The 12,281-nt window shown below is 39.1% G+C and overlaps 1 protein-coding gene and 1 pseudogene across 1 annotated transcript; one reads left to right on the plus strand and one right to left on the minus strand.

Annotated features, from left to right (window-relative positions):
- Window positions 1-182: 182 nt before the first annotated feature.
- LOC108993772 (AUGMIN subunit 4-like) lies at window positions 183-5,270 on the minus strand. The gene is made up of 13 exons (XM_018968792.2): window positions 5,013-5,270; window positions 4,778-4,825; window positions 4,545-4,661; window positions 3,546-3,887; window positions 3,246-3,345; window positions 2,822-2,867; window positions 2,052-2,145; window positions 1,885-1,956; window positions 1,706-1,764; window positions 1,266-1,334; window positions 1,138-1,189; window positions 571-648; window positions 183-502 (listed from the first exon to the last, which is right to left on the minus strand). The coding sequence occupies exons 1-13, from the start codon at window positions 5,151-5,153 to the stop codon at window positions 425-427; spliced, it is 1,296 nt and encodes a 431-aa protein (XP_018824337.1). The 5' UTR covers window positions 5,154-5,270; the 3' UTR covers window positions 183-424.
- LOC108993782 lies at window positions 5,182-11,693 on the plus strand (annotated as a pseudogene).
- The last annotated feature ends 588 nt before the right edge of the window (window positions 11,694-12,281 follow it).

Here is a 12,281-nt window from a genome sequence, read left to right on the forward strand (position 1 = left end):
TTTTAATATTTGGGGTTTCTCATAATAATTAGGATCTGAGTAATTGTTAGTGATGTGGATCTGATAAATTCATTTAATTGAATTTGAAAACAATAGTTTGTATTTAAATAAACCTACTTTTTTATTTCAAAAAAATAAAATAAATAAATAAACCTACTTTTATAGATTTGATAACTAAAATAAATTAAAAAAAAAAAAAAATTCCTCATCCAATCCAAAGGTTTCACCCATCCAGCCAGCCTATAAAGCTTGATTACACGGGATATTGTACTCACAAAGTGGGTGAGCTATTGAGAAACTAAGCACCAACCCAAATCAATAAAGACTTGTTTTGACACATTGAGACAATATGATGCCCCGACACAGAAGTGGCAACAGATGCAAAACGAAAGGGGCCATTAAAACCAAAGGGAAAACCAAAAGTTCATGTAGTTTGTTGCTCTGGTAAGCGTTTCAGGTCCATTTCAACTTGGTGGATTGTCCATTGCATATTTTCCAATTTCTGCAAGGAAAGGATGGTATTAGAGTTTCCCGAATATTAGACCAACTGTAGCGTTGTATTGGCATTACCTTCACGATATCATGGTACTGCCTTGCAATTGTATCGAAGTGAGGATCAACACCTTGATACTCGCGGAGACGTGTAACCTGGTTAAGAAGTTGAATTGATTAACGCGATTAAAACTCTGGCATGCCCCCATATGATGGTGGCTCAATAAATCTGTATTAGCAATATCGTCAATCTTAATTGGTAAACCCATTTCATATAGAAGTAGCTTGGAGATGTTACTATTCATTATCCAAAATCCCTAGCAGAGAAAAAGGGAGGCAATAGAAAAGCAGAAATGTGTGAGAAAATAAGTGTAAACTAATGAAAAAAAAAATCTCAACTAATTGGCAAAGGCAGCTAGAGTGAAATTACAGGGGGGGAACGTATAATTTTACCATCATCACCCTTATCCACACAAAGAAGTATATGTAGCATTCAGAAAACTGGTATAATCTAGGGATCAATCCTTAAAGATGTTAAATTTTCATAAATAACAATGGACAATATGATATGAATCCAACTAATAACCATAAGTCAAATAAAATGAAAATCTACTACAAGAAAATATCTCAGACAGAGGAACATACCGCTTTATTATATGCAATAGAAGCTTCTTCTGTAGCCTCAAGAAGATACTTCCTAGAACAAGTACCAATTATTAGTATTTTACCTTGAACCAAAAATTACAGATCCAATCAAGAGTCATTTTTAGAACCTTATTTTATTAAGGGCTGGTATTGACTCCTGAGTATAAGTTTCCAGCAGGAGAACATGCTCCAGAACCCTGAGAAATGAGGCATATCACAGATAAATCAACAGATTTTTACAAGAAGACTCAAACTGGCAAGAAATTTTTGTCAATCTGGGGTAATTGTTGTGCATATAAAGAGTAATATAATGAGAAAATACATGAATAAATAACAACAATCAGTGGTGACTAGCCATGCATGTGTTGAGTAAGAGGAGAAGAAGCATGCATATCATTTTCCAGAAAACATAATCAACATGCATTTTGCACATACCAGTTAACACTTACATCAAAAGAGTCAAGTTGAGAAGGTTGGTAGAAGGTAATGGAAGCACATCACATTAGTTTCTTAGCAACATTATTGGCACAAACAGAAATATCAAATTGCAAGAAATAGTGTGACAAACCTTAATTTTGCACTCATAGTCTCACACCTTTTGCACAGCCATGTCTTTTGCAAATCATCCTACAAATTATTTAGAGCCACCAAGTTCAAGGTCCCCTCAACAAGGATAAGAACGAACTTAAGTAATAGTGGGAGATACAAACAAAACCTGAACATTGAAGATAGCAACAAAATTCTTACATATTTGTGTTGATGCTGCAACTTCAAATCTTTAACAAGCTTAATAAGAACCCCAAGTATTTGCTCTAAGACCTAGAATCTCATCACAAATAATGTCTTCCGAATAAAAAAGAGGGTGAAGGGAAAAAGATTTAGTCAATTGTAAACTAAATTACTCATTCACATACATTATAGTAGTCAGCAAATTTTCTGTCTGCAGAATAGAGTTCCTCTTGCAAAGCTGCTTCTTCCCTTTCAATCTCCTCAATTATCAACTTTACCCTGATAATTTGGAAAGTGACATGCGCAGAAAACTACAGGCTCAATCAATATCGAGAATGTTGGTTCCAGCTATCTGGGCGTGAATGTTTTTACAATACAAAATGCATGAAACTACTGATGATCCAGGAACAACATAAGAGAACAAATCAACATGCATGAAACTACTGATTATGCCGGCCACTGTGGTAGATCTACTAGCCAGTTGGACACTTCCAAGAGGAGCTCAACAAATCAAGGAGGTGTGGAAAATGATCCCGATCTGTATTATGTGGTGTATCTGGCAAGAACGCAATGATCGGACATTCGAAAACAAGGAGAGGTCTTTGGAGGAACTTAGAGCTCTATTTTTCCGTACTTTATGTCTATGGGCCATTGCTTTAGATTTTAATGGCCTGAATTTTCATGACTTTCTAGTTTCCCTAATGTCGACCTAGATAGGTCTTATCTCTTGTATATCACTTGTGTACTTGGGTTATTGCCTATCTCTATTTATATAATATCGATTACTTATAAAAAAAAAAACAACATAAGAGAACAAAGTTAAAAATAAAAAATAAAATTCTCGTGCAGAGATCTATTATCAATCTTCAAAATGATACCGAAAATTGTTAACAGTAGTAACCTTTATGTGGAAGAGAAGTGATGTAAAGAATTTGAGTAGGAGAAAAACTCGAACCTTTCTGGAAGGCGAGCACTTGAAGTTTGCTGCCCAGATGACATGTCTGCATCAACAAAAGTTGGGGTAACAAATTGCCCACAAACACCATTGATACTAATATGTATTATTGTTAGAGAGTTCTTCACCCCTTCCCCCTCCCCCCACCCCCAAAAAGGAAGGAGAGAAAAGAGAAAAGAAATAGAAATATCAGTTCCAATTGTGCATCACAGAAGTTAATCCAGCCATTCTGTACATATCACTAAATGGAAAATCCCGGATCAATGGTTTGCCACACACATAAAACCGATTGTTCATTAAGGATATAGCAAAAGGATCTTATCCCAAAGAGATATATCATAAATATGCATGTTTTGAGGGCATGAAAAGGGTCTATTTTGAGTTCATATGCAGAGAGAGAGAGAGAGGCAATAATAAAACCTACCAACATCATCCATTACAAAGGCATCAGCTAACGTATCACATTTAGCTTTCAAACGAGCCTCAATCTCACGAGAAAGAGACATCTGGTATTCTGCCATATCCTTCAATTGTGAAGTCAGAGTAAGTTACCGAAGGTTTGATTAACAATGAAAGGCTTCTAACATTAGAGAAATAAAAGGTTAGAAAAGAGAAGGAATAATCAATAGACACCACACAATAACATGCAGAGACGTTCAATGCTGAAAAAGGGAGAAGAAAAGATCATGACAGTTTGTATGAATATCCATGTGCAGTATCATACCACAGGTAATGGCATTTGCTGGAGTTGCGTTTGCCATAAATAAGCAGGTGTTATTCCAAGAAAGCGATTAGGAACACCACCAACTCCAGGTTCCACCATATCACCAGCAATAACAGAATTATTAGCTGCACTAGTGGCACTATTTGCAGTAGTATAATTCATGGAGTTAGAGCTTGAGCTGATTGTGACACTGGTACTTGTACTATCAAGGGAACTTCGTGACATTATGCTCATTTTCTCAATGTCATCCTCATGAATTTCACCATCTTTGGAGATAAGAGGAAGCCTCAACCTTTGAGCTGCTTCTGCAAGGATCATTCGATGCTCTAAAGTCTTATATACCTGAAATCCATAAGAAAGAATAATCCCATTCTTGTCAATTATAGAATACTAACGGCGCATCGGGATGTTCTACATAACCTGAATTTTCCAGCAGTCATTGTATAAGCCTAATGTATTTTTTATACTCTTCTTTTTTTTAGCGTGGAACCTCACCAAGTTAGGACCATCCAGCCCATCTTTGGGGAGTAAATCCCAGATACACAATCCCACCCACTAGGTACACAAAGAAAGCATGAACTGAAAGTCTGAAACGATTAGATGCAATCTTAAAACTATTATCTGGTGCTAGTTCCAGTTTTCTTCAGTAATCCTCGATTGTGGTTTTTACCTTATTTTCATCCTCCTCTCTTGTTTACTTTCCTTCAAATGCAAAATGCAATTCAAGAAAAACAGAGCCATTCAGTTCCTATTGGACACATCCTTACTGTCACTACAAATAAAAAATGAATTTTCCATTCCCAATAAGTATAGTCCATTCAAATTTGCACAATATGTACTGTTATACGTCCAACATTACGCCCATCTCGTTTCCAATGCCACAGCATGAAATCGGGGCTGGTACTACTATCTAAGCATCCAACTTAAAGATCTGACTTTAAAGTGATCACTCAGCACAGCATTGTTCACTCAGAACGGAGGAAATTTAAAAAATCATACTTGAGGGGAGTTGTTCAAGCCAAGCTGCGGGTATAAACCCTGGATATCGCGCAGGTTCGCCACTGAAACTGCCTGTTGATACGCCTCCACCATTGCTATGGCCTCGCAATAAATTGCCTACATTCAAAATTACTGTCAAACACATATAACTGAAAAAGAACAGAACTCAATTTAATAACAAATTTTTTTCTTAAAAAAAAGGAAGAGGAAAGTGAAATTGCATGAGACCTAACCATGGCTTCCAAGTATCGCAGTCTTTCCCTCGACATTTCCTCTCTCGCCTACAAATTAGTCGAAATTAATCTAATCAAAGGAAGTCGGTTTCTACACTCAGTAATTCTATGAATTACAAAAAAGGAAAAAGCAAAGCCCAGTTTGGCTGCACGAAAATGAAATGCAGTTTCTTTACGAGATTTTCACACATTTTTCTCAGCAACCAAAAGCGAGAGAGAGAGAGAGAGAGAGTACGAGTTGGAGGTCGTAGTAGGCGGGTCTGGGGACGAGGGATCCATCGGGAGCCAAGCAGTGGCGCTCCAGCTGATCGATCACCTGCGCCACGTCGGGCGGGAGGTTTTGCGCTCCTTGGAGTAGTGGTAGTCCCTTCACCATTTAAAGCACGGTCGGTTGCAGATCCGAAATGGTGTCGTATTTCTCAGAGCTTGAATCAAATGGTTGGTAGTTTGGTACTCCTGCCAGAATGATTCGAATTTCTGAAGGAAGTCCGGGGGCCGGCCTTTGAATTATCTTCAGCGGACTTTAAAGTTATTAGTTTACTAAAACACCCCTGGATACAAGCGGCTGATAATGAAGCTCCTAGGGAGGATAAAACTGTAACTTACAAAGTTGACTCGCGGCGTCTTTAAAATCGAAAATTCTTGTATTTTCAATGCCGGCTTCTTCTCCGACCAAAACATTCGTAATTTCGGACTCTCTCTTAACTTGTTTTGAGGATTTTCCCGTATTCCGGTGTTTTCACTTTTCATGGAAAAAGGAGAAGACGTCAAGGCCGTCACAAAATCGTTTGAGAAGCTGGAGTTTCATTCCGATTCCAATTCCAAATCTCTGAAACAAATCACCGCCTCTACCACCTTCAAATCCTCTAGTATGTTCCTCTCTCTCTCTTTCTCTCCTCTGCGTGTGTTTGTGTGTTTGCATAAATGCATATGTGCTTATGTTACGATCCCATATCAACTAAATATAGGATTGGTTAATAGTTTATAAGCCCTTAGACATTCTTTCCTTGTAAGCTAGTTTAATGGATTCATAACAAATGACATCAGAGCCACTCATGTTTAAGGTCATGTTACGACGGTTGCAAACGTGCGGCACGGGGTCATGTCGGCATCATAGTGTTCGCTCGGAACTAGGAAAAGACCTAGCGCACAACCAGCCCGTGTGAGCACTGGGACCGCTGTGGAAGTCGGTTCCGAAGCGTGGTGGTTGTTATGATCTCATATCGACTAAGTATGAGATTATGTTATGAATCCACCCCACATCTAAGGTCATGTTGTGATGGTTGCAAATATGCGGCACGAGGGTGATGCCGGCATGACAGTGTTCACCCGGAGCTAGGAAAAGACCTAGCGCACAGCTAGCTCGTGTGAGCGCTAGGACTGCCGTGGAAGTCGGCTTCGGAGCGTGGTGATTATTACGATCCCACATCGACTAAGTACGAGATTGTGTTATGAACCCACTAGGTAGAACTTACCCTTGAAAACTAGCTTTTACAAGGGAAGAATGCCTAGGGGCTTATAAACCATCAACCAATCACATACTTAGTCGATGTGGGATTGTAACAACCACCACGCTCTGCAGCCGACTGTTAGGGACCCTGGTCTTGTCCCTAAACATTAAGTCCTCGAACTCGCCTTGGTGAAGATGATGACCGAGTAATCTTGCTAACTTGCTTGACCTTCAACAAATGGTAGGTGTTTGAGTGATGGAATGATGGGGATAGTGGTGGAATTGGGTAGGCTAAGTGTTTAGGGCTTGCAATTCTAAGTGGACGGCTAGGGTTTGTTCCTTGAGTGTGGCGCCAAGTTGATGGGGCTAGGGGAGTGGTAGTGAGGTTAGGGTTTCGGGTATGAGGCAACTAGGATTGCCGAAATTGGATGAGGGAATTAGGGTTGTCGCCCAAGGGGAATGGAGGCTAGGGTTTCAGATGGCAAGGCAATTAGGGTTGTCGAATTGGGAAGTGAGGAGGTGTTTTAAGAAAGATTCCTAAGTGGTGGGACTCTTGGGGAATTCATATTTGGTTAGTAAGGCAAGTCAATAGTTGACTTGAGTGATTTTAGGGATGAGTGATTTAAGAGATTGAAGAGGATTATCAATTTCTTAAATTAAGGGATTTGAATTGAAAGGAGTCAAGATTCCTAGAAGGAAAGAGTTTCCTTATGGAGACTTGAGGGTTTCGGCTATGGCAAATGGGGATGGAAGAAGGGCAATTATGGAAATGCCGTGTATGGTAAGTGGGAATTTGGCTAGGGTTTTATGGGAGTCGCGGCAAGGTTATATATGGAAAGTGGATTAGGGCAAACACTATAGTGGGTGACACTAGGTGTTTGGATGGATCAAATGAGGCAATGAAATGGTTTCGGCAATGAACAATGGATGAACACAATGTATTCTCAAGAACAACTCAAGAATAATTCAAGATCAATGCATGTAAAATAATAAGATCAATGAAGAGAAAATAGAAGACAAGAGAATGAATGAATAATACTCATATGATTGATAAACCGAATCACACTTATTCATGAATTGCAAAGTGTGATTCTCTCCTTAGGGATTCATGAATTGCACCCCAAAGAACCCAAATGCTTAGCACCGGAATAGTTGATCTCAAGAACAAAGTTGTCCAAAATTTGTCAAAAGATATAAAAGAAAAGACTAAGGGTCCTATTTATAAGAGTTACAAATTGGAAACCCCCAATAGGTCCCCTAGAAATAAATAAATAAATAAAAATAAAATAAATAAAAAGGAAATAACATAGTGGCATGGGCCAAGTTGGCTGTGGCATGCATGAGCCCATGGTGGGCTAGAATGGTGCATGGTGGCCTTCGGGCTGGTCCATGGCTAGGTGGCACAACATGGTTTGCTGATGGGCATGGCACCATGGGCGTGTTGCATGGCCCAGGCTGGTGGCCTGGGCGTTGAAGCTGCAAGGCAGCCATGCGCTGGATGGCATGCCTGGTGGGCATGCCACTGACCTAGCCTGCAAGGCACGGGCTGGAATCGTGCGTTGGATGGTATGCTTGCGAAGGCATGCCACTAACCTCGCTGGCGTGCGGCGCATGCAAGGGCGTGCACAGGGTCGTGCGAAGGGGCGCACACAGGGATGCATGCAGGAGCGAGCGTAGGGGCGTGTGCATGGCAGGTCGTGCGCTGGGCTGCGTGCGGCTACTAACCTTGCTGGCCTGCATGTTGAGCACCCCGTGCATGTCACGGCACGGGCCAAGGCATGCGTGTAAGCTGGCCATGGTGCTGTCTTTGCCTCCCAAGGGCAGTGTCGAGACTTGTCCCGATGCCACTTTTCTTGGGGTTTTATCACCGACGTCCACGACGGTCTCGATGCTCACATGGGCCGACTGTGCGCTAGGTTTTTTCCTAACTTCGGGTGAACACTGCTATGTTGGCATCACCCCTCGTGCCGCATGATTACAACCGTTGCAACATGGCCTTAGACGTGGGTCATTTGTTATGAACCCATTGGGTAGAACTTACTCATGAAAACTAGCTTACAAGGGAAATGTGCCTAGGGGTTTATAAACCATTGGTTCATTCTTAGTCGATGTAGGATCGTAACAGATTGGTTGATGGTTTATAAGCTTTTAGGCACCATTCCCTTGTAAACTAGTTTTCAAGGATAAGTTCTACCTAATGGGTTCATAACAGCTAAATTACCTATCCAGTGGCTGGATCTTATTTCATACTTGAAATTGTGGCTTAGGTACCATTTCTTTATATTATCTTAGACTCTTTTGGGTTGGAATTATATTGCCTGCTTCGGGCATTCCTCTTTTCCGTTCATTGCATATAATTTCTGTTATAAGTGTGATTTTGGTACTCCACAAGCACGGCAGATTGAAGGTTCATTTAGTAAAAAAATAAAAAATTGAAGGAAATTCCAATTTAAGGCGAACTTCATAGCGAACAATATCTGAAAATTTCATCTCTTACAGTGTTTGTTTATTTATTTTTGGCTATCACATCCTCTGGTTTCTGAAAGGCCAAATAGGCTCAAATATAACGGTTCCTATTACTTTTACAATGTGCTAAAATGGGAAATTTCAGCTAGTATTTGATTCAACTTACTTATTTAGTTCGTTCGTGAGAGGATTACTAAAGAAGACAAAGCCTCCAAGCTTGGTTAGCTTGTGCCTTGGACTCGTTGGGAAGCATTTGGAGGATATCATCGAAGACTTGGGTGAGATTGCCGTCAACTTTCCAGCAGATATTAAGATTGCGTGTTGAAGCATTCTCAATTTTGTATCTCTATCTTGTTTTTTTCTTTGCACTTCCTCTGGAAGAAAAAAATGTTGCGTTCAGCATATGTTTGCTACATATGCATGAAGACATAAGACTAGTAGTTGTAGTGAAAGACATATCATTAACATCTCATACTAGTGCACCTAGTACTCAGAATGTGGGCAAAACTTCCATCACACCTAGTGCACCTTCTTCCAGCACACCCGAGAGGGAGCCAACGAAATCATTTAGCCATTATTACAATAGACCCCTCAGGTTAAAAGTAAAATCAAACACTAAACTATGTGCTTATTAAATTTCAAAGTTTGTAAATTGTATAATCTATATGACAAGGACTCTCATTGTTGCATATATACAACCTTGGCATCTAACTCTAATGCTTGAAGAAACTTCATGCTGATTTATGATCTTTTTCTGATCTCATTGAACAACAGATGGCAGTGGCAGCAATTGCAAGGAGAAGAAGGCTCCTCAATGATGATTTCATCATCTCTTTGGCTGATAGTTCCTGGGAAATTCTTGATATTTCTGATTCAGACGTCTCTGATCTTGGCTTAGGGAAAGTGATGGAAGCATGCAAATCTCATACGAGCTGTGGATATTAGGTATGCAAATATTAGTTCTTCTCAACATAAACTCATCTTTTGCATCATACGGACCACATGATATATGGCATGAAGGATGTATTTGCAGGTAAATGATTATGAAGGAAAATGGGCTTTATGTATGGCCTTTAGAATTGGTTATGGCAGAATAGGAATGCTTGAATTGGATTTTTTAAACTTTTTTGGACAATCAGAGACATGACAAATGATGGATATGTGGGCAAATGGACTACCTGCAGAGCTTATTTTATGGATATGAGTTAGTTGCACTCTCCTCATTAAAGTATGTTTATTAGTATCGTGATTTGCAGAATAGTAAAGATAAGCTAGACAATAGAAAATCATTCACAGTGGCTGATCAATAGGACCTGTAGGCCTTGAAAAGGCTAGGTGTCATGAATTTCTTTCTTATATACTCCGTCTTGTTAGACTTCTCAAGATTAGACTAACTAATTATTCGATTATTTTTCTTCTTTCTCATATGCATTTGGATTTAATTTCGCATTCTAAAGTTGTTATGGGCTCAGTGCTTTTTATGCTATCAAGTTTCTATTAGTTGAAGATTTCAGTTATGTTGATCAGAGTTTCATTTGTTTTCCTCTGCAGTCGGTTTGATAAAATCACTACCGCTGGTTATTCTGTGCTTGTGCAGAATTGCCATTCATTAGAGACATTAAGATGCGGGTACACTCTTGTCATTAAGCTTTTTAAGCCTTTTGAATTTTGCGTTTGGCTTATTCTATATACATTTGAGTTTGATTGCAGACAATTTTTATTATTATTGTTGTTTGAGATACTTAAATTATCATTTCCTCTGCCATTTTGCCTTGCTATCAAGTTATCAACTGTAAAAATTATGTAATGGTTTGTATATTACCCCTTGCTAGAGGAAATGGCCAGAAAAACTCTTGCCCTTCTTATAGTTGGCCTTAGTACATGCTCCAAGGTATTTTCATGCTTGAATCTGGTATTGAGATTTATCTAGAAAATAAAGCATACAGACAGCGGGTGCTTTGTTAAGTACTTCATCTATGTACATGAAACTTAAACAAATAGAACATAGGCAAATTTTGTTTCTTTCTGTATGCAAGTGAACTCACATATTATAGATTTGGTTGAAGCCTCATACAATATGAAATTAATGTTACAAGACAATTGTACTCAATTTCATGATCATAAAGCCTGGACTTTTGCCTTTTATTTCATCCAGCATACTTGAATTGGCCCTGGATATTGAATTTTGACTAAGGGTACGAACCTCATAACAGGTTATGAACTGAAGTTAATGTTGCAGAGGTTCCCCAAGGAGTGACTACACTGAACTCAGATGCTTGGGTATATTTAAACCAAAGCTGAATGATGTGGATGGCGAGTCATGGGAGGAGCTTGATACCACTGAAATTGCAAATGGTGCGGAGTCCCTAGTCTGGCTTGTGTGGGTATGACTAACCATTTCCCGATGATTTATCTTTCTCCCCTAGTTTCCAGTATTTTATTTTTGTTTGTTTCCCTTCCCAAACTCTTAAAATTTGTCCCCCCTCTGTCTCTCCAGCAAAAGATTGATAAAGATTCTTTGGAGATTTTGTGTACTGAATGTCCACGCATTACGGTACTTCCCAAGCCATCACCCTTTGGTTTAAAGGAAGCCGCAGTTCCTAGGGAAGCATTACCTAATATTACATTGGATGATCCTGTTGTCAAGGATATTGATCCCTCAACATGGGCAGTGTGTGGGTTTACACGAAAGGCTGTATCTTCGTCTCTTTCAAGCCTCGCTGAAATGTCTGTTGCTGAAAAATTTAGACTTGCATTTGTCGAAAGAGATACTAGCTCCAAAACGAGCAAAGAATGCAAGGCAACACCAGCGGCGTGCTGAGAGGGAGTGGATGATGATGAGTACGAGAGCCAAGGCACTAGCTCTGGCCTCACAAGTGAGCAACACTCTACACAGTCGGAACAAATGTCCCACTGTTCATAACATATTTGTGTGCTATATTACTCTCTGCCAGTTTTTAGTTTTCTGGATAAGTATAATCACGTAAACATCATGTAATTGAAGAGTATAATTTATTATTAAAAAATTAATTTTTTATTTTTTATATAAATTATATTTTTTTTATTTTTTTTAAAAAAATTATATAATAATTACATAATTCACGATTATAAATATTTTTTTTCTATTTTATATATCAGTACACAGGATTTTGTTTGGTAGTTCTACAATCAAATGCTGATTCAAAAGCTAAAAAAATACTGTGTAAAAAAGTTGTTCTTGAAGCCCACTAAACGAATGGAGATAATGCTTAACACGAGTCGTGCAAAGGGTATCTGTGCTTTATAAAGCTAGCCACATTATATCAAGAACCTGCTGTAGAGTGCAGACTTTATGGCGGCCTCTTTAGAGCAGTGCACACTGAAGGATCCACGAGCCTCCAGTGACATGAATCTATCCTATCCCATCAATTGTCATTGAAAGGAAATAGGTTATCTTTTCTAGAAAATTGATAAAGATGTAATTTTTTTTTATAATTGCTTCAATCATAAAGGAGTTATGTTTCTACTCTCTCAATACTCATCACTGAAGTCGGGAATTATTAGCACTTTCCCGGAAAGTAAGGCCAGTCCTCCGCAGTTTTGTTTCCT

This window comes from Juglans regia, chromosome 9 (assembly GCF_001411555.2).
Source record: "Juglans regia cultivar Chandler chromosome 9, Walnut 2.0, whole genome shotgun sequence".
Lineage (NCBI taxonomy): Eukaryota > Viridiplantae > Streptophyta > Magnoliopsida > Fagales > Juglandaceae > Juglans > Juglans regia.